Genomic DNA, 22,717 nt, shown 5'->3' on the forward strand with positions numbered 1-22,717 from the left:
GGGTCATTTTACTGTATCTTCAAGGAACACACATATCAATATCTCGGGGGTTAGGGGTGTTGCAATTTTTTCCCCTTACATGGAAAACACTTGCGGAGTCTTAAAACTGAAAAACAAACAAACAAGGAAAATCAAATTATTTTGCCTCATAAATAGACTTTCATAGGAACAGCTATACATAGCCCCTTTATTAAGCCAGTGTTTAAAGATGACCATGTGCGTAAGGGCTTTGCTGAATGGGAATGGATTTAAGCACATGCTTTACATTAAGCACACCCTAAAATTCTTTGTTGAATCAGAACCAAAGGCAAGTGAAAAAGCAAATCTCTACTCTGCAATTTAATGTAGCCTTTCAACTTTAATAGTTCTGATTTTCCTTTTCTTATATTATTATTTATAATTTACATTATATTTTTATTCTCTAACATTATTAATTCCCATTGAGTTAGTTAAAGATAAAATGGCTGCAGTTCTTGGAAACTAAGTATATTTTTGCAAAAGATGATTATTTTAGTAATAGCCAAGTGTGCATTGGGTTTCTTTAGTCATAGAAATTATACATAAAACTTTGATCTCTGTTTTTTTCAAGCTAGGCTTAGATATTAGTAACTCCACCCACCCATCTGTGTTGTTGTGTGACTTTTACCCTAACTACTGGAAAATGCCTGTAAAACAAATGACAAAGCTGAATTGCTATGTACTATCCTGTAGGGTGTGAGTTTTCGTCTGACAGTCTAAAGGATTCCAGTGTCACACACACACACAGCAAGAAAGGCTAGAGTGATAATATTAGCCCTTGACGTTATTAATGTGTCACACTTATTTCATTTAAATTGGCATCATGTGGAAACAGACACATAGTCATCTTCAATGACTAACCTCCACGGTTAGAAATGCAAATACTGTATTTGTTGTGCTGTCCCAGAAGGCTAAAATGGAAAATTCCCTTGAAAAAAGTTATTGTCTGCATTTTGCAGACCTTTTTTGTGATGAGCTCATGCATCTGCTAGCATTTAATGTGGTACTTGTCCTGCTTTCTATCAAAACTGAAAAACGTCTCCATGTTACACTGAAATCCAAATTTTTGCCTACCTTGATTGATAGTGATGGCTTGTAAATTTAAACCATATTGCTTAGTCAAAAATTCCAGCTGTTAAAACATAGATAATGACAGGACAATATAAATACTGCCTACCATTCTCACTACAGTTAACCTGCACGCTGCACATTCCATGAACCATAAAATATACGGTTTTCAGATTGTCAACATGGCTCAATGGGTCAGTTTATCTTTGTGTTGGGTTTTTTTTATTGGTTGCCTGTGATGATAATAATAAGAATCCAGTGAGCTAAGTTGTCTTGTGTGCAAAAACAGCTTCACCATATGCAGGTTTCACTGCACTCCCTTAAAACCACTCATTGATTTTAAATTAAATGGCCTAATGTGCACCATGCATATTATGGCCTTATTTCTGCAAAGAGATCTGTGCAGGCACTGTGGTCTGTCTGCATAGGTCTCATTGCAGGATCCAGGCCTAAATGACTGTAGAAAGTGCTGAGGAGAAATGGATGGTTTCAGTTTACAGTGTTTTGCATGAACCTGTTTTGTTGGTTTGGGTCACATTTGTTTCACATTGAGCTTCGGGTTTAAACGAGTCCAGGGAACCAGCACAATGAAATGTAGAAGAAACCTCTGAGTTTTGTCTCATTTCACCGTGAAACAATAATTTATCTCAGGTTCACTCAGAATCCCTCCACAATTCCTAGAAGGGTCGTAAACCCAAGGCAATTTTTGAAGAATGTGGCTCAAATTTAAGGTTTGCAATAGCAGGTAAATTTTCCCTGATGGAAACTGTGAACGTTTGAATAGAATATTTATACCATTCAATGGAATTATATAGCAGATATATAGTTCTTTCTTCATTTCTATTGGCTGCTTGAAAAATGATCATAAAAGGAGATAATTTTCTATTAATTTCTATAGATTTTAAGAATAATTTCAAGAGAACCCTTTTAAATTTCTATGGGACTCCATTGGGTTTATCTTTATCAAATTCTATAGTCAGAGGGTGCTTAAAACTGCCACCTTAGATAAAACTTCAATATGCTTCCCCCTCCTCATAGGTCTAGGCTGGCAGATTTGGCCCAGTTGCCCCTGATTTGGCCTGATGGAGGGGCAGCCGGGCCAAATTTGAGTAAGAGGCATGGTGCTCTGGCCTGCTGGCTTATAACACCATTCAAATTTGGCCCAGTTACCCTTCTGTCAAGCTGCCACTTTAGGCAGCTGCCCCAAAATCTACTGCCCTAGTGAGCTGCCTAATTCACCAATAGTTAAGAGTGGCCTCGGTCTGTAAGATGTTCCCATAAGACTAGCCTGGTTTGGGTTTACTATCACATATCCATAACTATAGAGCAGTGGCCTACATTATTTCCTTGCATGAATAAGATTTTTCTCTGCCAGGTTTCAGTGTCCCAAGTTGATCAAAACTACTGCTTTTAATGGGCTTTACCTAAGTAAAATTTGAGCAAGAATGACAGTTTATGTTCATAAATAGGGCCATGTCTTGTCATGAATACACCCCACACCCCATCCAGTTTGTTTAAGTTGCAGTTCTGTGTACAAAATAACAACAACAACAGGAGGTATGGACCCTACCATATCAATTGCAGAAAACAGTATTGCTGCATAAATAGCATAAACAACATTTCTGCAATTATTGGTGTGAAATGTTTATGTTAATTTGCTTCAACTCTGTGTCCACCCCTGTTTTCTGTTCACCTTATTTACTAAAGAATGTTTCTTTTATCGGTTTTAAATTTGCAGTCATTGATTTCATTGACTATTTCATTGTTATTTTATCATGAGAGGGTAAAAATGGACAGCACAAGTACTGGGAGATCATGTTAAATCTATGAACTCACAAGTTATTTCTCTAATTACTTTTCACCTTCGTCTTTGAAAATTGTTCACATTCTTTGGTTTTTGTTTAACTGATTTACTGACAAATGCTTCAGTGACGAAACTCAGGTGGGGGGAGGGCAATATTTTTCATTAGTACCTTTATTTTTAGTAGCTGGTTAAGACAGAGATAACAGCAAGTAGGCTCATTCTCTTAAGAAGAATTTCCTTTGCATCACATTTTTGGACAGTAATGACTCTCTAGTACATTCTTCATGGTTTTCAGTAGTATATTTTCCCTTTGTTTTGCTCTCTTTACTGTTCTTGTCTACTGTCGACCCAAAACATCCTGATTTTTTTTTAACTCGAACTGGTGTGTGATGTTTAAGAAATTTGGGATGAAATTCAGGGTTCCACAAGAATCCTATTCCCTTGTGGCTTGAAAATTGACCAGCAGCAGGATGGAATAATCCAAGCCACAGGATGAGGTGGTAAAGTCTCCCTCTGTCTTTTCCTCACATCTCCTTCCTCTCTTTCCCTCTCTTTTTCTACGTTAACATTGGACTATCAGTATTCTAAACTGATTGGCAGCATTACTGTTGGCTAACAGAGTTCTCACTCCCCACCTTCCTCATGCACATGTCAACCCAAATAGTTTTTCAAATACAAGTGTTGAAGGAACAAGATGCACAAGAAAATGGAAGAACTTGCACAGAGCAGCAAAATATAATTAGAGCTTCAAAGAGCCAGTGTCACTGAAGATTTGGAAAAAACAACACTCTTCAAAACTGGTGACAGAACAGGCAGCAGGAGATGGGGACTAAAGAGGTGCCAAGTTACCGTTATGTTCAAACCACATCCAGCAGCAAGGGGATGTTTCAAAACAGCACCAGGAAGGAACCAATCAGAGCTCATGTTTCAAAGCAGAAAGGCTAGTCTTTAACGTCCCTGCAAGTATCAGTGGTGTATGCCCGTGGAGTGGGATAATTAAATTGTGCATAGGTTTTTGTTCAGTCTCTTATCTAACTAAAACATACCGGTAAAGAAAGAAAGCACTCATCAATAGTTATATTGAAACAAAGTTGTTTGTTTCAAGGACTCCAGCTTCACTGGTTTCTAGTCATTAGATGAATCTCAATTTTAAAGTATCCGTAAATGAGCAGTTTTGTAATTTTTTTACCCACACCTAAATAAACATAGTTAGATGGGAGACCCGCCATGGCTAGACTCAGTGGTCGAGGGGGTAAACCCTCACTGGAGAAATTGAGTCAGTGCTAAGTGTGTCTGTGGCAGGGGTAAAACATACCCAGGATCTGCTGGGAGTGGTTAGACTCTGGCACAGCTAGGAAAGTTGTGGGCCACCACTCCACTGAGATCAGGGAAATTGAAGCACAGCTGGATGGTTCTGAGGCCAAAAACTGCTGGGTGCAGTGAGTCATTGGTTCAGCTAGGTAAATAGCTGTGGGCCAGTACTCCACTGAGAGCAGGACAAACTACTGGGAGCAGAGGGGACACAGAGGGTAAGAGATTTGGTTTCACACCTTTGGGAGTGGCGACAGATCCCTTTACTGACCAGGGTGATCCAGATGGGTGTGAAGCAATCACTTGGTGAAGTATGGATGTTAAAGAGGGGGAAGTCTATGGGTTCAGGGGGTCTTTGAACTGATGCCCGCAGAGTAGACTACTGCATTAATGTCAGGGAGAGAGGTGTGATACAGAGGCCCATTGATGGTTCACTACTCTGTGTCAGCAACTTTTGTCATGCCTGACATACTCACCACACTAACACACTGTTGGCATAATCTGTATCTAAAAGGTATCATGTAAGGTATCATATACCAACTGATAACACCCTAGTCCCGAAAATCATTGAGTAGTGGAAGTACCGGCTGTGTTCAAAGAATTATAAATATGTGCTAGAATTATGTTCTTTAAATGTGTTTGGCAAGCAATGCACAAACCCAATCTACCTAGAGAAAGGAATGTATATTTGCTTGTCTGACCAGGCTGGTCGTCAGGCAGAGACAATAAAGGAACATTTACATGTAAGATAAACAAAGTTATCAAGCTAGCAAGTGGGAGAGAAGACAGCATAGTGTCTGCACCCCAGAAGAAGGGAGAAACGTTGGGCTTATTTTTCAAAGAATACATTTCAAAGGTTTACTGGACTAAAAAGAAAGGGAGGGAAATCTCTAATTTTTCCTGAGGGTCCTGGCTAAATGTCCAGGCAGCCATGCTGAAAAAAAAGTCTATGATTAATAAACTTTTCTGAACAAAATACTCTGGTTTGTTAAGTTTTAGGTTTAGAAGTATATTTTTACTTCTGCTTATTTATAGCCATTTCTATCCTTATTCCTTATTCTTGTTATCACTTAAACCTAGGTTTTTTTTGTTAATAAACTTGTTTTGCTTTTAACACAAACCATCTCAGCACTTTGGTTGAAGTGGAGGGTTTGTCAACCCCAAGTACGTTAATAAGCTATTGTGTATTGTCTCTTTAAAGGAGCAGCAAACTTAATGTATTTGAGTTCAATTAGAGGGCTGGACACTGCAGAGAGATGTCTTTGGGGAACTTGGTAATTAGGGTTCACTGATTGTTAGCTGCACAGTAAGGTTTGGACTGGCAGATTCCTGAAGAGTTTGCTGACAAAGCAGACAAGATGGTGTGTCAGGGAGCTGACACACAGTTTAGCAGTTGCACACTCACTTGTTGAGGCAGAGTAGTTAACAGTGATTCACAATTGCAGATGCCCTCGGCAGAGGTCACACTGGTGTACTAGTCACTGGGTGAATCTCAACTTTAAAGTATCCTTAGATGGGCAGGTTTGTAATTATTTCCCCCCGCATCTAAATGAACTAGGACTGTCAAGCGATTAAAAAATTAACCGTGATTAATCATGCTGTTAAATAGAATAGGATACCATTTATTTACACATTTTTGGATGTTTTCTACATTTTCAAATATATTCATTTAAATTAAAACACAGAATACAAAGTGTGCAGTGCTCACTTTATATTTATTTTTATTACAAATATTTGCACTGTAAAAAACAAAAGAAATAGTATTGTTCAATTCACCTAATACAAGTACTGTAGTGCAATCTCTTTATCATGAAAGTTGCACTTACACATGTAAAATTATGTACAAAAAATAACTGCATTCAAAAATAAAACAATATATAGAGCCTACAAGTCCACTCGGTCCTACTGCAGCCAATCACTCAGACAAACAAGTTTGGTTACATTTGCAGGAGATAATGCTGCCGCTTCTTATTTACAATGTCACCTGAAAGTGAGAACAGGCGTTCGCATGGCACTGTTGTAGCCGGCGTCACAAGATATTTACATGCCAGATGTGCTGAAGATTCATATGTCCCTTCATGCTTCAACCACCATTCCATGGGACATGCGTCCATGCTGATGATGGGTTCTGCTCAATAATGATCCAAAGCAGAGCGGACCGACACATGTTCATTTTCATCATCTAAGTCAGATGCCATCAGCAGAAGGTTGATTTTCTTTTTTGGTGGTTTGGGTTCTGTAGTTTCCGCATCGGAGTGTTGCTCTTTTAAGACTTCTGAAAGCATGCTCCATGCCTCATCCCTCTCAGATTTTGGATGGCACTTCAGATTCTTAAACCTTGGGTCCAGTGCTGTAGCTATTTTTAGAAATCTCACATTGTTACCTTCTTTGCACTTTGTCAAATCTGCAATGAAACTGTTCTTAAAATGAATAACATTTGCTGGGTCATCCTCCGAGACTGCTATAACATGAAATATATGGCAGAATGCAGGAAAAACACAGAGCAGGAGACATACAATTCTCCCTCAAGTTGTTCAGTCACAAATTTAATTAACACATTATTTTTTTAACAAGCTTCATCAGCATGGAAGCATGTCCTCTGGAATGGTGGCTGAAGCATGAAGGGGCATATAAATGTTTAGCATATCTGGCACGTAAATACCTTGCAATGCTGGCTACAAAGTGCCATGCAAACGCCTGTTCTCACTTTCAGGTGACATTGTAAATAATAATAATAATAATAATAATAATTAATAATAAATAATACGGAGCAGGCAGCATTATCTCCCGTAAATGTAAACTTGTTTGTGTCTGAGCAATGGCTGAACAAGAAGTAGGACTTGTTGGCTCTAAAGTTTTACGTTGTTTTGTTTTTGAGGGAAGTTATGTAACAAAAAAATTCTACATTTATAAGTTGTAATTTTATGATAAAGAGATTGCATTACAGAACTTTTATGAGATGAATTGAAAAATGGTATTTCTTTTGTTTCTTTTTTGCAGTGCTAATATTTGTAATAAAAATAATAATATAAAGTGAGCACAGTATACTTTATATTCTGTGTTGTAATTGAAATCAATATATTTGAAAATGTAGAAAAACATCCAAAATATTTAATACATTTCAATTGGTATTCTATTGTTTAACAGTGTGATTAAAACTGCGATTAATCACGATTAATTTTTTTAATCACGATTAATTTTTTGAGTTAATCACGAGTTAACTGTGATTAATCAAGAGCCCTAAAATAAACCTAGCTGGATGAAAGATGTTCAATGTAAAAAAATATTTTCTTCTGGGGCAATTAGTTGAAAATGGACAATAAATGATTAATGTGGAGAAAATAGCTGGATAAGGGGAAATTGTAGGGGTCTCAATTGACCTCAGAGGATCTATTTCTTCCATTGCAAACACTCCAACAACCGTATAACCTACCTGGTGCAAATGGTGTTTCCTACAGCTTAAACATCTTTTGAAGGATGTATTCAATCCAGAGGCAGTGGGACTGCCAGAAATCCAGAGTTTCTGTTGTTGTGAAGAGAGCTCCACAGGTTTACCAGACCAGCTGTAGCCTCTTAAGAGTTCCTGGCTCAAGTGACAGTCCCTAATTTAGATTATCTGTGCTGGGCCTGGAACAAAAATTTGTGTATAAACCTGAGCCCTAGCCAATGGGGAAATGCCTTACAATACATTAAAAACTCTATTGTTGATATGTGATTAAGGCTGATCCAGCAGAAAATTATATTTAATTCACACTGGTCTCCACATAAGTTACAGAGCTTGGGTTTTCCCAACACAGACAGCTTCTGGAGATGTGGGTCTTCTGGAGCCATGCTGGCTCATGTGTCTTGGGACCGTCCCAAGATGATGGGTACAGTCTTAGAAATTACTTTCCAAACTGTGTTTTGGGATATATCCCAACATCTTGGAAACTCTCAGCTCATGGAAAGCTTTTTTCTATAGTGCAGTGCTTGTAGCCAAATGGCTTGTATTGCTTTGATGGAAGAGCAGATTGCTTCCAGGGATAGAAGCTTGGCAGAGAGACCTGGCTGGCTGGCAACTACAGAGTGAGTAACATTTCAGAGAAGATGGGCCTTAGACAAATTTGAAAAGATTTAGTCTAACTTTGTACAGGCCTTGATTGATCTCTAGAGGATGAGAACCGAAATGTCACCCTCATTACCCTCTCTTCCCTCTCCCCCCGCCCCACCGTTCTGTTTTCTGCCCTCCTGTTCTTTCATCTTGCTGTCCCTTTTAAAAACCTTTACTTTTTTAGCTTCCTTTTTTGTGTGGTTTTACATCTACCCAAACATTTGACATACATGTATACCACCAACCTAAAACTGAGATCAGTTCACCAAGCAGAAGGATTGAATTTATACAGTATGCTGAAAGAAATAATATGGTTTCATATACTTGTTCGATGAGTGAATCTGTGACACAGAACTGGCATTGCTGAAATATATGGTATCATATATATTTATAATACAAATTCTTGATTATTGTACTATGTATATTTTGGCAATCTAATTGTCATAACTGTACTTTCTTCCCCCTTATTTTTGAAGGGGAAAAGTTTAATATATACATTTAAAAAAAAAGGTTTCCAATTAACGCACTAATCATGTACTTTGATATTTATCTACCATTTATTCAACACTCAAACAAAATACACTCACCCACCAAAAACCAGCACACCTGTCCAATAATTTTGAATATTAACATTTGATAGACATGCCTAGTTTGTTAAATATGTGTAATTTCACTCAATTTATAAAATCACCAGAAACAGCATGTCTTGGGTAATGTAAAGGTGCTCACTTTGTAATAAAGGTAACACCCTGTTAAATGAGCTGGGGATTATATTACTGTTTAATGTTTCTCTAAGCAAAAGCTCACTGTTGTAATGAACATTGTTTTGGCTCTGATCTTTACATGGCAAAGATTTGTTAAAACTTCATAAATAAATAGTTTTAAAAATATTTTCTTCTGTGCTCTCACCTGACATTTTAGTGAAATAATCGCATTTCTCTGAAGCTCTTTTGGAAACCCAGAAAAATGCAGGTGATAAAAGAGGCAACATTACAGGAGCAAGAGTTCAGGTTAAGTCTTAAACCGAGAAAGCTAGATTGCCCATCTTCTTCCAAGACTAATTTTGGAGTACATCTACAACATAAATCACATCGCATGCTCTGAACGTTTTAATCAAAGATTCATTCATTCCTAAAACTTTCTAGTACAAAGAAGACACACAGAAGTCCCAAATCTGTGCTACATGTATTATGCCATCCTATCTAGAGAGGATGAATACATTTCTTTGCTAAATAGTTATTGAATATTTAGATAATTTTAGAAGAGGTAGGGACATTTTCCCTCACTCTGCCCATACAAATGAATCACTGATTCAATAAATGTTGCAGTGTAGTCTGTATGCAAATATGTTTTGTGGAAATCAAAGACTCTTTATAACAAATTTATTAATGAACAATGGTAATCTTAATTTCTCCACTCAGAAAAAGTCAATTCGGTTCAGAGATATCAAATACATTAAAGCTAATATTTTATTATTTTATTTTAATGTAGTATTTATGCTGTTTTCTGTGACTTTCTTTAAAGGATTATCTATTTCAACTGGACTGGCACAAATTTGAGAGAGGACGAGGCAGGTGCCCTTTTGATCCCAGCTCCTCCTTCATCTCAACTTTAATTGGTAATGAACTTTATGTCTCAATCTTCAAGGTGCTGTCAAACTATCTTTCTGAGTCTCTTTCGTCAGCTCTCCTAGGTGTTGTCAGTATTTCTTTACAGCCTTTGGCATGTCAGACTTACTTCTATCAGTGGTGCCCACATTAATATTACATTCCAGACAGTGTTAATTTGAGCAAGTGTATCTCAGACAAGCGAGCAAATGTTATATTACATGCACTGTTCTACAAAGATAATTGATTGTCACTTAATATTAAAAGTAATGTCCGTTTTCTTTTCTTTCAAAGCAAAATTATGTATTCAGCTCAAAATATTTACACAAATGAACCGTGTATCCCAAAATGACAGTTTTCACTGCGAGCTTCAAAGACTTAATTTTGACAACAGGAATTTTAGAGAAATGCTATTAGGCCAAATGGTTTTATAACTGAGGGCTTTTGTTGTGTATGCAACCTATAAGTTTTCTTAAGATGTCAAATGTAGGGGGTTTGTAATTGTCTCTTCTTGTAAACGAAACAAACAAGGTGCTTATGAGTAGAAAAGCGTGTTTTACACTGAACATTGCAGCAACAGAACTTGTCCCCAATCCTACAAAACAATTAATGTCGGCACATTACCAGGCCACCACAGAACAACATTGACTGCTGCCCATGAGGCTCTTGTTGCAGGATCGAAACCTTTGAAACTAAACTACAATGCAATCCAGCATGTATTTATTTTATAACATGGTGTTCTTGGGCATAACGTAGGATATCATAGCTTGCCAGTCTTACAGTACAAAGATGTTAGACTAGATGGGGACAGTAGATAAGGAGAGGTGTTGAGAGAGAATTACAGGTACAAGAAACAGGCCAACAACTAGTGTTTGTGGGAAGGGTAAATTAGATGATTTTTGAGCTTTTCTTGAAAGAGATAGTCAGTGAGATAGAGAGGTGGGCTGGCTGATTCACAAAGCTAACAAGGACCACAAAGAAAGGACCAACTATCAGTAGAGGAGAAGGGCTGATATTATGAATAAGAATAGGCTTGAATAGAGAGAGTAGAGGGAACATCTGAATCTAGAGGAAGGGTGAGGAGATATGTGTCAGGGGGTCATTATGAAGAGACGTGAAGATGAGGAAAGTGATTTGGTTTGATATCTTTCCGGAAAGAAACACTCTGGAAATAGTTTTGTGTTTTCCTGTTTTTCTTGACGTTTGCAGTTTACATGGCAGTGGCACAAAATGTGTGGATTTTAATGCTTTTTTGTTGTTTATCTCAAACACCAAATCTCAATTTGTCCAGAGCAGGAGGGGTGTTAATAAACTGTATCATCTTGAACTAAAATCAGAAAGCCTATCCCTAGTATTTCAAAGGTATGTACCATGAGTGGATTATATTCAGGTACTATGGTCACGTATCCTTTCACTTCAACACATTATTTTGGTGAGATTTCCCTCCAATTCATGTAAAATCCTTGAAGTTACTTTTGTTCAGCAAAATCTAACATATTGTAGTGCCTTCCCAGTATCATTCATCACAGCTCAAATAACTTCATATTTAGTGGCTATATAGACATGGAAGATCCAGAAAAAATATTTTGACTGATTTACACTGTGTTACACATGCCCCTGAAGTACAGTTGATTATGGGTCTTTCACACACTCTTCATCTGTCTGTGTTTCAACCATTTAATAACCAAGACCATGATCACACAGTGAGCTCTGCATAGGTACAGGGGTCCACCTGCACAGAGCTTAACTGTAGGACTGGAGCTTAGCAGTACGGTCCTGCAGTTCTCAGTCTTTACTCAGGCAAAACTGAGAAAATAAATTAGATTTGATTCTGCTCTAACTGCAAGGTCAATGTGAGTTTTATTATTGTCTGAAATGGGAGTCAGATTGTGTCCTGATTGAGCACTTCATGCCTGGGCATAAGGTACTTGCATTTCATGCCTGGATCTTGGAAAAAGCAGTTTTGGATACATCTACACATCATTTAAAAACCCATGAGTCTCAGAGCTTGGGTCTACAGACTAGGGCTCCCACTACGGCACTAAAAACAGCTGTGTAGACAGGCTTGAGTTTAGGCTCAGGCTTGAGTTTAGGCTCTGAAACCTAGAAAGAGGGGTGGGTTTCAGAACCTGAGCTCCAGCCCAAGTGGCAGCATCTATACGGCTGTTTTTAGCACCATAGCACAAGTCCCATAAGCCCGAGTCTGTAGACGTGGGCTCTGAGTCTCGCTGCTGTGGATTTTGAAATGCATTGTGGACGTATTCTTAGAGGTCCCATTCTAGAAGCTCTTCATGTGCAGAATTTTCATTGAAGTCAATTAATGTTCCACAAATACGTGGTTTATAGGATCTGACTCCTAAGAGCCTATCATGTTTTAGTATCAATAGACAAATGATCTCACTGTTTTCTACTAAGCAATATGAAAGTTTCCTAAAAACTTTAGGTTCACCAGGAATTTGTTTTATGTTAAGAATCAGATTAACTTTTCTAGGAAAAAGTCATCCTTTCAATAGAAATATAGCCAGATTGTCTACATTCAAACTGTTGTGAGGAAATGCTGTATTCTTAAAGGGTCATACAGTAGCTCAAGGAACCTAGTCTTGGTGTTATTTAAAAAACAATACTCATCTGAGGGTATAAAGTTCTTAAAGGTATAAATAGTCTTATATATATTTTTATTTAAGGGGCTCTCATATTCATAGTGAAGGGAAACACTAGAAGAATATGTTTTAGAGTGATTTTTTTTTACCCCTTTGAGGCCTACAGTGGAGCAACCACAGAAGACATAACACTTGGCAAATGAACAGAATGAATTCTTAGGGCATTTCATGAGACCATGCAGTGTAGCTGTTTGGGTTTGTGGCAGACGGTTGACAGTTTGGGGTGGATTTGTCTGGAGGACAATGAGAGTGTAGAAACAAGCATTGTAGCCATTAATAAATAACCTTTGTGTGGATGACACCAAAGCAGCAAGAGTGAAAGGCTGAACTACTTGCTCAGTCCAAGCAAAACAAATGAAGGCTAATCTTTGGATGTGATAAGTCAACAGGAAGATTAGTATTGTATGAAAAAACAGGCTAAGACTTACTCAACCTAAGAAGACTTTAGCCATTTAGCTGTACATGGAGCATGCAGCCATAAAAGAGATAAGAGATTAAGAAAATAAGAGGATGAATGAGGGCCTAGCCCAGCTTTGACCAAACATATGCCAGAGAGGCTTGTGTACCTGAGCACCGTGACCAAGCGATTCTGGCTCTTTCCACGTGAGAGTAGGGGCTTTTCTTGTCCATTCCTTCTTTCTTGGGCCCTTTATCTAATATTGGATTTGGCACCTCACTAGACAAGCTAGTGTGTGCTTGAAGAACTATCTGCCCAGCAGAAGGGCTGGTCCTCAAAACCAACACTGGCTGGCAAGAGTATAAACCCAGGGGGTTTTTTTATTCATCCCAGATGAAGAATGAATATATTGTCATATAGCTTTGTAACAAGGGAAAGGAAGTTGTAAACAGGGAAATAAGTAAAATTTTCAAAAGCACCTAAATGACTTAGGTGCCTACGTCTCATTAAAAGTCAATGGGAGTTAGGCTCCTATTTGACTAGGGCCCAGATCCTCAATGGTATTTAGGAATCTAACTCCTATTGATTTCAATGGGAGTTAGGCATCTAATACCATGGAGAAGATGGACATAAGTCACTTTTTAAAGTGGGACTTAGGTGCTTTTGAACATTTACCCACAGGCCTTTAACAAATCATAAGTTTAACCCAACTCCTTTTTTTGTTTTAAATCTCTTTTGAAGGATTTGAAATTTGTTTCCATCTTTGTAACCTAAGGGCTTCCTGATACCACCAAACCCTCCATTCTTTTGAGACCTCCCTCTAAATTTCATATTACTCCCATTTTGGTTTAACTGATTACCATCTTCCCAATTATAATTTGTTTTTAAGCAGGAATCCAGCATCCTTCCTAATGGGCTGAACAAAATGACTTTAAAGTTTTATCTGCCTACCTTTCGAAGTGTGCATTTTCACTTCTGTCCTATTCAAACTCATCACCGTGATATCTGACCATTTATTTTTGTGCCCATCACAGTGGTATCTGAACACTTTACAAATTTAAGTCCATATTATTGTTCTGAAGAAAGACCTGAATTGTCTTTTCTCTCCCATAGTCTAAGATTGAGCTAAATTGTTTAGCACTTCACTTCTTTATTCTATCCTTCTATCGCTCTCTCTTTCACTCAGTTGTTCTCTTTCCCATTCCAAGATCAGGCATGAAAAACCAGAAGGATCATTATCAGAATGGATTTTCCTAGATAGAAAATAGACATTAAAACCTAGTGTAAATTTATCACAGCTTGCTCATAAAGTATTAGCTATATCAAAAGTTATAGGCCTAAACTGTTTTATCAGCCACTGTGGTCTTAGTCAATCAGCCTGCGTGATTTATTACAGAGCCACTTTGACTATTGAAAGCATATGGGATGATAGGGGGATTTTTTGTTTTGTTTTTTAGAAAATAGGTCCAAGAGTTTTGTACAGAATTTTTCTAAAATTTACATTTTATACAACATCTCTGCAGTTAAACATCTATTCTGTTTCCTTATGCTGACAATAAATTGTGACGAGTTTAATCATTCATAATAGAATTTTCATCACAAGCTACTTTACCATCAGGTCAGATGACCTGTCATAAAACTCACTAAAATGTGGGATATTCGATTTTAAAGCCAAGTCAGGAACTATCATTTTATTGAACCAGGATTTTTAATTGAAGTGCTGAAATACGCAAACTTTTCTTTTGACCTAAGTAAATCTATTTAAATTTGATTTTAGTCATACATATTGCAAATGATCTTCCAGATTTAACTATTTCTAAACTTGTATTGCTAGGCCCTGAATATCCCCACTGAAGTCACTGAGCCCCAGACCTTCAAATATATTTAGGCACCTAACTCCCATTGACTGCAGTGGGAGTTTCAATGGGAATTAGGTACCTAAATACTTGAAATCAATGGGAGTTCAGTGTGTAAGTATCATTGAAGACCTGGGCCTGAGCCACACCTGTGTAGAACTGCCCCATACTAGTACTCTTAATTATTATAGTTTAAAAATATAGAATACTTGCCATTGGGGTGCTTTGCAAAAGTTATAGTTTGGCGGCTCCATAAAAAGGAGTATTACTAATGGTAACTCTTAATATTTCCATTGTTTTACTACTTTCACTTCAAATTACTCATACCAAAAACATCACCAACAACTGAAGCACAGCCATTTCTGAGGTAGAAATAGCCTATCTAGTCCAAACTTGCAGTAATTTTAAGAGGAGATGTGGGAAATAATATTCGTTTGATATTACCCAAAGGATTCAACTAAAAGGAATGTTGCAGCCTTGTGCTGGAATTTGGCTCCCTTTTAACCTTGGGTTATACCTGTATACTTAGGAAAATTGTCATGGTATACGGCCATGTGTTTTATGTCACATCAAAGATGAGATTTTCATCACGACACTGCCCCCTATTAATTTGCTGGGATATTGCATTTTTGATAACTGTGAGGATACCTGTGTTGTTTCTTTTAAAATATAGCTCAAAGCCAGGCAAGAGGGAGATTGGGGAAGTTTCCAGGTAAAATCTCTATAAGGAATCAGAGAGAGAGTAGCTTTGGAGACAGTACTCCTGATATCTAATAACATTTCTTGTTCAGTCTTAGAAAAAAAGGATTTTGTGCTTCTTTACCATTGTCACTTGAAACAAAATCAGTTCTGCATTTTCCTCTTTTTGCACATTTTTGCAACTTTTACACTTTTTTGCTTAGAAGCACAAAATCCTATTGTCCTGAGTTGTCAGACAAAATTCCGGTTGCTTTCCAGGATTGCAGAAATTGTCCCTTAATTTGTTATATCTAATTAAAAGCACTCCATAGCAAAGCCTGACTTGATTTCAATGAGATAAAAGACAGAAGATTAGATATTGTACAATGCATGTGTCTTCTCCAGAGAGATAAACTACACCCACTCAACTGGGACCACACCAAAATCAGGTTCAAATATTTGTTACACAGTCTACCTAAAGTCTATATGCTGTCAAAGTCTTGTTCTGCTGATTAGAAACAGATTAGTGTGAATATTTTAGAAAGTCAAGCAAAAAAATGCATCATTTCCCTACACACACTATAACATTATACAGGTAGTTATGTTAATCTTGTGTATTAATTGCTCTGGCACATCCTAAAAAGTTTACAGTAATGGCCTGTAATGTACATGTGACCTTAAAGCAATGAGAATCTCATTACTGAAGTTTAAAGAATCCTAATGCGGTATCTATTTGTTCCTCATTCAGAAAATGTACATTAGAAAAGCAGCCAATATTGGCTTTACCCTGCATTCCGTCTGCATCTAAAATTCCTAGGGAATTTTGAATGTACTAGAAATGCAGAATTCAGCCCTGTTGTTTCAAATAGCAGAATTTCCTTTCAGTGTATGAAACTCTGAATCAAAAATCATTGTACCTAACCATTGGAGCAACTTACTAAGGTTTGTGGATTCTCCATAACAGGCAATTTTTAAATCAACATTGTTTTTTTTCACTAAAAGATATTCTCTAGTTCAAATAGTAATTAATTCAGGGGGTCCAGGGAAGTGTTATACAGGAGGTCAGACTAGATCAGGGATCGGCAACCTTTGGCACGCAGCCCGTCAGGGAAATCTGCTGGCGGGCCGAGACAGTTTGTTTACCTGCAGCGTCCGCAGGTTCGGCCAATCACAGCTTCCACTGGCCGCTGTTTGCCGTTCCAGGACAATGAGGGCTGCGGGAAGTGGCGTGGGCCGAGGGATTTGCTGGCCGCCACTAAGCTGCCAAAGGTTGCCGATCCCTGGACTAGATGATCACAGTGGTTCTTCTGGCATTATAATCTATGAATCTGTGAGTTGCATCATTGTTAACATATTTTGAAATGTTTTCCTTGTGAAATCAGCTATCCCAGTCCACTAATCCAAGCTCCTATTGCTTTCCCCTGATTTTCCTGATGAATCTTCTTGCTATGGAATCAATAGTCTGAGCCAGGAGTGGCCAACCTGAGCCTGAGATGGAGCCAGAATTTACTAATGTACATTGCCAAAGAGCCACAGTAATATGTCAGCAGCCCCCCATCAGCTTCCCCCAACCCCCACTCCCAGCACTTCCTGCCCACCGGCAGCCTCGCCGATCAGCATCTCCCCCTACTTCCCCGCACCTCCTGATCAGCTGTTTCATGGCATGCAGGAGGCTCTGGGGTGGGTGGGGGGAGCGAGGGCATGGCAGGCTAAGGGAAGGGGGCAAGAAGGGGTGGACTGGGTGCAGGGCCTGTGGCAGAGCCAGGGGTTAAGCAGCGAGCACCCCCCGGAACATTGGAAAGTTGGCGCCTGCAGCTCCAGCCGTGGAGTCGGTGCCTATACAAGGAGCCGCATATTAACTTCTGAAGAGCCGCATGTGGCTGGTTTGAGCTATTAGACAAGCAAATAGTCAAGAAAAAAGAGAGAAGAGATTTATTTGTTAATCTGTTCCCTACTTTATATAATCACTGTGCTTACAAAAACACTACGTTTGTGCAAATTTACGGAAAGACAATGGACGGGGCACTACCCTGGGAGTCAGAAGCTCTATTTTGGGTTCTGCCCTGATTTAGTGGCAACTACAAGCAAGTAACTCTTTGTTCTCCAGTTTGAAATGGGATGCCTGATGATACTTACCTTCCTTTGTAAAACACTTTGAGATCTACAGAAGAAAAACTCTGTATATGCTTATCCAAAGACAATGCAAAATCTGCCATTGACTTCAGTGGCCTTTGCACCAGGTCCTAAAAGAGCTGAATGTTGTTATTAAGGAAGGAGGAGAGCAAAATCAGAAAACCATAAGTAACTTTTAAGTTAAGGTTACAGAAGGAACAACCATCCTGCATGTCCTGTATTTTTCAGTTATATAAATTCTATAGCATAAACAGGGAATATATTAATTTACATTCTTAACTGAAAAATAAGAATGGAAACTTCTACTTATTATAAGTGCAAAATGACAGCAGGGATTATTAACTTTGGAAATTTATCAGCGTTTTCAGATATTTGTGATTCATTCTGTATAACCTTAAAGTTGCATTCGGGTAAGTTTTGTTTTCGGGGATTTTTTTGTTTTTTGTTCGTTTTTGGAGGGGCAGTGTGCATTTCATTTTCTTGAATTCTTTTTTTCTAGAAAAGAGAAACATGGAATTGTCTTTTGTGCTCCCACTTAAACTTTGATGGTCACCTTTCTTTGAACTTAATGGGATGTGGGAGGAATGCTGTAACCTATTGAGCAAAATCTGCCAAATTGACTTCAGCTAAGTAAAGGCTTCAGGTTTGGATCCATTTTTTGTCTGGAGAAGGCAGGCAGTGTCAACAGTTCTTTAATTAATAAAACCTCTCTCTCTCTCTCTCTCTCTCTCTCTCTCTCTCTCTCAAAACACAAATCCTACCCCAAACAGAGATTTTACCCCGAAAAAGGAAAAGTGACAGACACTGCATAGTTTGACTTGGTACTGCACAACGTTTTGATTAAATAACTAGAACTATATAAAATTAACATGGCACAATTAAATCAATTAAAAGCTGACCAACTGATAGGCCTCGAAATGTAATTGTAAATGTGGTATCATCATCAAGCGGATGTCTTTCGACCGCAGGGATTGGTTCTTGGCCCTATGCTATTTAACATTTATATCTATGACTTAGAAGAAAAAATAAAATCATCACTGATAAAGTTTTCCGATGACATAAAAATTGGGGTAATGGTAAGTAATGAGGACAAGTCACTGGTACTGAGAGATCTGGATCAGTTGGTAAGCTGGGTGCAAGAAAACAAGAAGTGTTTTAATACAGCTAAATGTAAATGGATACATGTAGGAACAAAGAATGTAGGCCATACTTGCAGAATGGGGGACTCTATCCTGGGAGATTATTTTATCTCCATATTTGACACTTGTGCTATCACTGCTGTGTCCAGTTCTGGTGTCCACAATTCAAGAAGGATGTTGATAAATTGGAGAGGGTTCAGAGAAGAGCCCTATGTGTTACAGGGATAGAATCTAGGAGCTCAATCTATTTAGCATAACAAAGTGAAGGTTAAGGGGTGACTTGATCACAGTCTATAAGTAGCTGCATGAGGAACAAATATTTCATAGTGGGCTCTTCTGGCTAGCAGAGAAAGGTATAACATGATTCAGTGTCTGGAAGTTGAAGCTAGAAAAATTCAGATGGGAAATAGGGAGTACATTTTTAACAGTGAGGGTAATTAGCTATTGGAATAATTTAACAAAAGTAGTGGTGGATTTTCCGTCACTGATTGGATGTTTTTTCTAAAAGATATGATCTGGGAATTATTTTGGGGAAGTTCTATGGCCTGTTTTAAACAAGGGTCAGACTAGATTATGATAATGATCCCTTCTGGCCTTGGAATCTATGATTCTAAGTCCAGTAGAGACTTTGCTATTGATTTTACAGGGAAGGTGCTCACATACAATGGAGTTGGGTGGCCGTATAAAACCCTGAGATAGAGATAGGAGAGCACTACATTAATATGCACTGTGATAGCGGAATCTTCACAACAGGGGGATAAAAAAGTAGAAATTTGTGCCAGAATTTTCAAACTTGGAGTCCTCAGGTCAGTACCTAAATCTATGTTCTGAGGGTGCTTTCTACATATGAAAACCTGGCCATTTATTTTGGTGCCATAATATGATTTTAAAGGCTTGATCTGAAGTCTACTGTGGGACAAGAGAGAAAATAGAAAATCTCTGAATACCAAAAAGGTAAAAGTTTGCAGAATCAAGTTAAAGTTCTTGTGCTGAAACCACTGCCTGTCATGCTGACCATAGCATAATCTCATTGTTTCCTTGTACTTCCCCCGTTAGCTACTGTTTTATACTTAGATTGTTAGCTTTTTAGGCCAGGGACTGCATATCATTTCTGTGTGTGTCTAGCGCCTAGTATAATGGGGGTTTGGTCCATGGGGCTTCTAGGTGCTATTGCAATCCAAATAACACAATGGTAAAAAGAAGTACAGCAAATGCTTATTTGCATCCATCTTCCAGCTGATGGTATTTTCCATGTTTTGACTGTCCTGCTAATCAACTTGTTCAAAGCAGAGAAACATCATATTTTGAATTATAAATTTCCACAGTTTTACTACTATGAAGCAGCCTGTGATTTGTCAGATTCAATTTTTGAAAGGGCGATATATGGGTTGTGTAGTTCATTAACATGTTGCAAAGAATGTTTTGAATATTATTCAGACACTGGCAAGTTCTCTTGTCTTAGCACCACTGGGGTGCTGATTTTTTTTTTTTAATTTCATTTGCTGATATGTTACATGGTGGTGACTCAGTTTATGTTATAAGGTAATATCCATTCTCCATGAGGAGAAGCCTAGGGGAAAACTTCCCTCAGTTCTGAATCAGCTGTGGTCTCTGAACCAGACCCAGCTGCCAGGCTGCTGTAAACTTTCCAGAATCATTATTTCGACTTATGGTACCATTAAGTTCTCATATAACTCTTAACAGAAACAAAATCCCCACCTAAAGGGGGATGTGCAAGCAAAATTTGTGCTTTCATTAAAGTCCATAATCACTAGCAAATGTTATTGATCAGTACGTTTATTTTGATTAGGGAGCAAGAAATGGTGTTACTGAAATCTCCACACAGATTAGCTTGGGACTGGAAATAATTTACTTCCGTCTGTTTGTATAGTTTGTGGCAGCTGTTTTATTTTATAATGTAAGGGTGCCATCTAGTGGTCATAACAAGCTACTTTTTTAGTGAAACCTAACCAAATGCTAATGTAATCTCAGATTCATAAATGGTATATTATTAAAACACCCTAAAACAGGCACTTGATGTAACTTGAGCATTTTCATATGCACTGTCTGCATCTCATCTGTAACAGCAAGTGGTCACACAGGATATCAACACTGAAGTCCAGTCCAGTGCTGCCCGACTAGTGTTGAATCCCTAATCCCTGCAACTTCACTGGACTGGTCACCTCGTACATATGGATGATATGTGACTCCCCAAAGCCATATTTTATGGAGAGTTGAAAATGGGAGTACATGTGCTAGGAGGCCAATGAAAACAATACAAGAACACTCTCAAAGCCCGCCTAAAAGCTGGCCACGCCGACCCGAACACATGGGAAGCTGCTGCTGCTGCTGGTAGATCAGGATTGTGGCAGACCTGTTGGTCTGAAGTTAAAGCCATTGGGAACAGCTGAACAGAAAAGGCCAAAGAGAAGCATGAGCGAAGAAAGCAGGCTGTGGCAAAAACATGTGGCCATGTCTGCCAGACATGCGGACGCATCTGTGGATCCCTCATTGATTTACATTTGCCCAAGAAAACAGACGGAAACAACTTGACTCTCTTGTGTCGACTATGACTATTATTTATTTTTTAAGAGGTGGATATTGTCCTCTTATAAAACTTTGAAATCAAATTTATGTTTGCATATGTTTTCTTTTAGAAAAAGACAATGTGCTACAATTTAATATCCCGGTAGTTATTAAGTAGAAATCTATGGGCTAAAAACATAAGGGGCAAAGTTTTTAAAACTGCTCAGCTTCCATTTAGGCACCTAGAGAAGGGCTGGATTTTTCAAAGTGAGCAGAACCTAGATATTCTCCTTAAGTCTCTTATGGACAGATTTTCAAAAGTGATCAGCACTCACCACGCTGGGCACGTCTGAAAATCTGGTCGCTTCATTTTGGTACCTGAATGGGAGCTGCGCGCTTCTGAAAAATCTGGCCCCATTTCTGTTCACAGCTGTCTTTCAGCAAATATCCTGCCACCAGACTCCCCCACCTCAATCTTTCCATTGGGTAGTACTGGTCTAAAATAGCCTGCTGCTTGCAAATGACAAGATTAATGCCACTTTCCTTGGAAATATAGTTGGTATAAACAACCATGAACAAGGAATAGGATTACAATAAGGTAAAGCATTTTATTAGTCTCTGATACTGAAGCCTCAGCTCCCAGTGAAGTCACAGTATGTCACAGAATCAGATTTATTATTATTATTATTAATTTATGATTTTAATTATATATTATCTGTGTATTATGTAATACCTAGCGGCCCCATCTGAAATCAGAGTCCCATTCTTCTAAGTACTATACAAAGCAGAGTAAGACAGACCTTGCCATGAAGACCTTTCAGTCTAAATCAGTGGTGGGAAACCTGTGGCCCACAGGCTGCATGCAGCCCATCAGGGTAATCTGATTGTGGGTCGCGAGACATTTTGCTGATTTTGACCGTTCGCAGGCATGGCCCCCCGCAGCTCCCGGTGGCTGCGGTTCACCGTTCCCAGCCAATGGGAGCTGTGGCAAGCAGTGGGCCGCAGGGACGCCCACCATTGGTCTAAATTGAGAAGACGGACAGTGGGTAGGAGAAAGAAACATTACTATCTCCATTGTACAGATGGGGCGCTGTGGCAGATTAAATGAATGCCAAAGGTCACACAGGAAGGCTGTAGTAGAACCAGGAATTAAACCCAGATCTCCTGATCCTAGTCTAGTGTCATAATCGCAAGAACATCCGTCATTTCTAAGGGCCTGAAGTCAATAAGACTCTTTTCATCAACTTCAATAAGACATGAATGAGGCCCTAGATCCGTTAAGAGTAGGCACCTTTTGAGGAGCACAATTTGTTTTTACACAGGAAATTTCACCTTGTAAAGAAGTACTATCTATAGCATCTAAGCATTCTCTCTTATTATTTATCATTTGTATTACAATACTACCTCAGAGCTCCGATCACAGACCAGGA

General features: G+C 38.5%; 1 protein-coding gene across 1 annotated transcript in view; it reads left to right on the forward strand.

The window, feature by feature from the left end:
- SEMA3E (semaphorin 3E) overlaps positions 1–22,717 on the forward strand; it is a 229,448-nt gene that overhangs the window by 161,694 nt on the left and 45,037 nt on the right. Inside the window, exon 5 of the mRNA XM_054017241.1 lies at positions 9,816–9,909. Within this exon, the coding sequence (XP_053873216.1) occupies positions 9,816–9,909 (94 nt within the window). The remainder of the gene's footprint in view (positions 1–9,815; positions 9,910–22,717) is intronic.

This window comes from Malaclemys terrapin, chromosome 1, assembly GCF_027887155.1.
Source record: "Malaclemys terrapin pileata isolate rMalTer1 chromosome 1, rMalTer1.hap1, whole genome shotgun sequence".
Taxonomy (NCBI): Eukaryota; Metazoa; Chordata; order Testudines; family Emydidae; genus Malaclemys; species Malaclemys terrapin.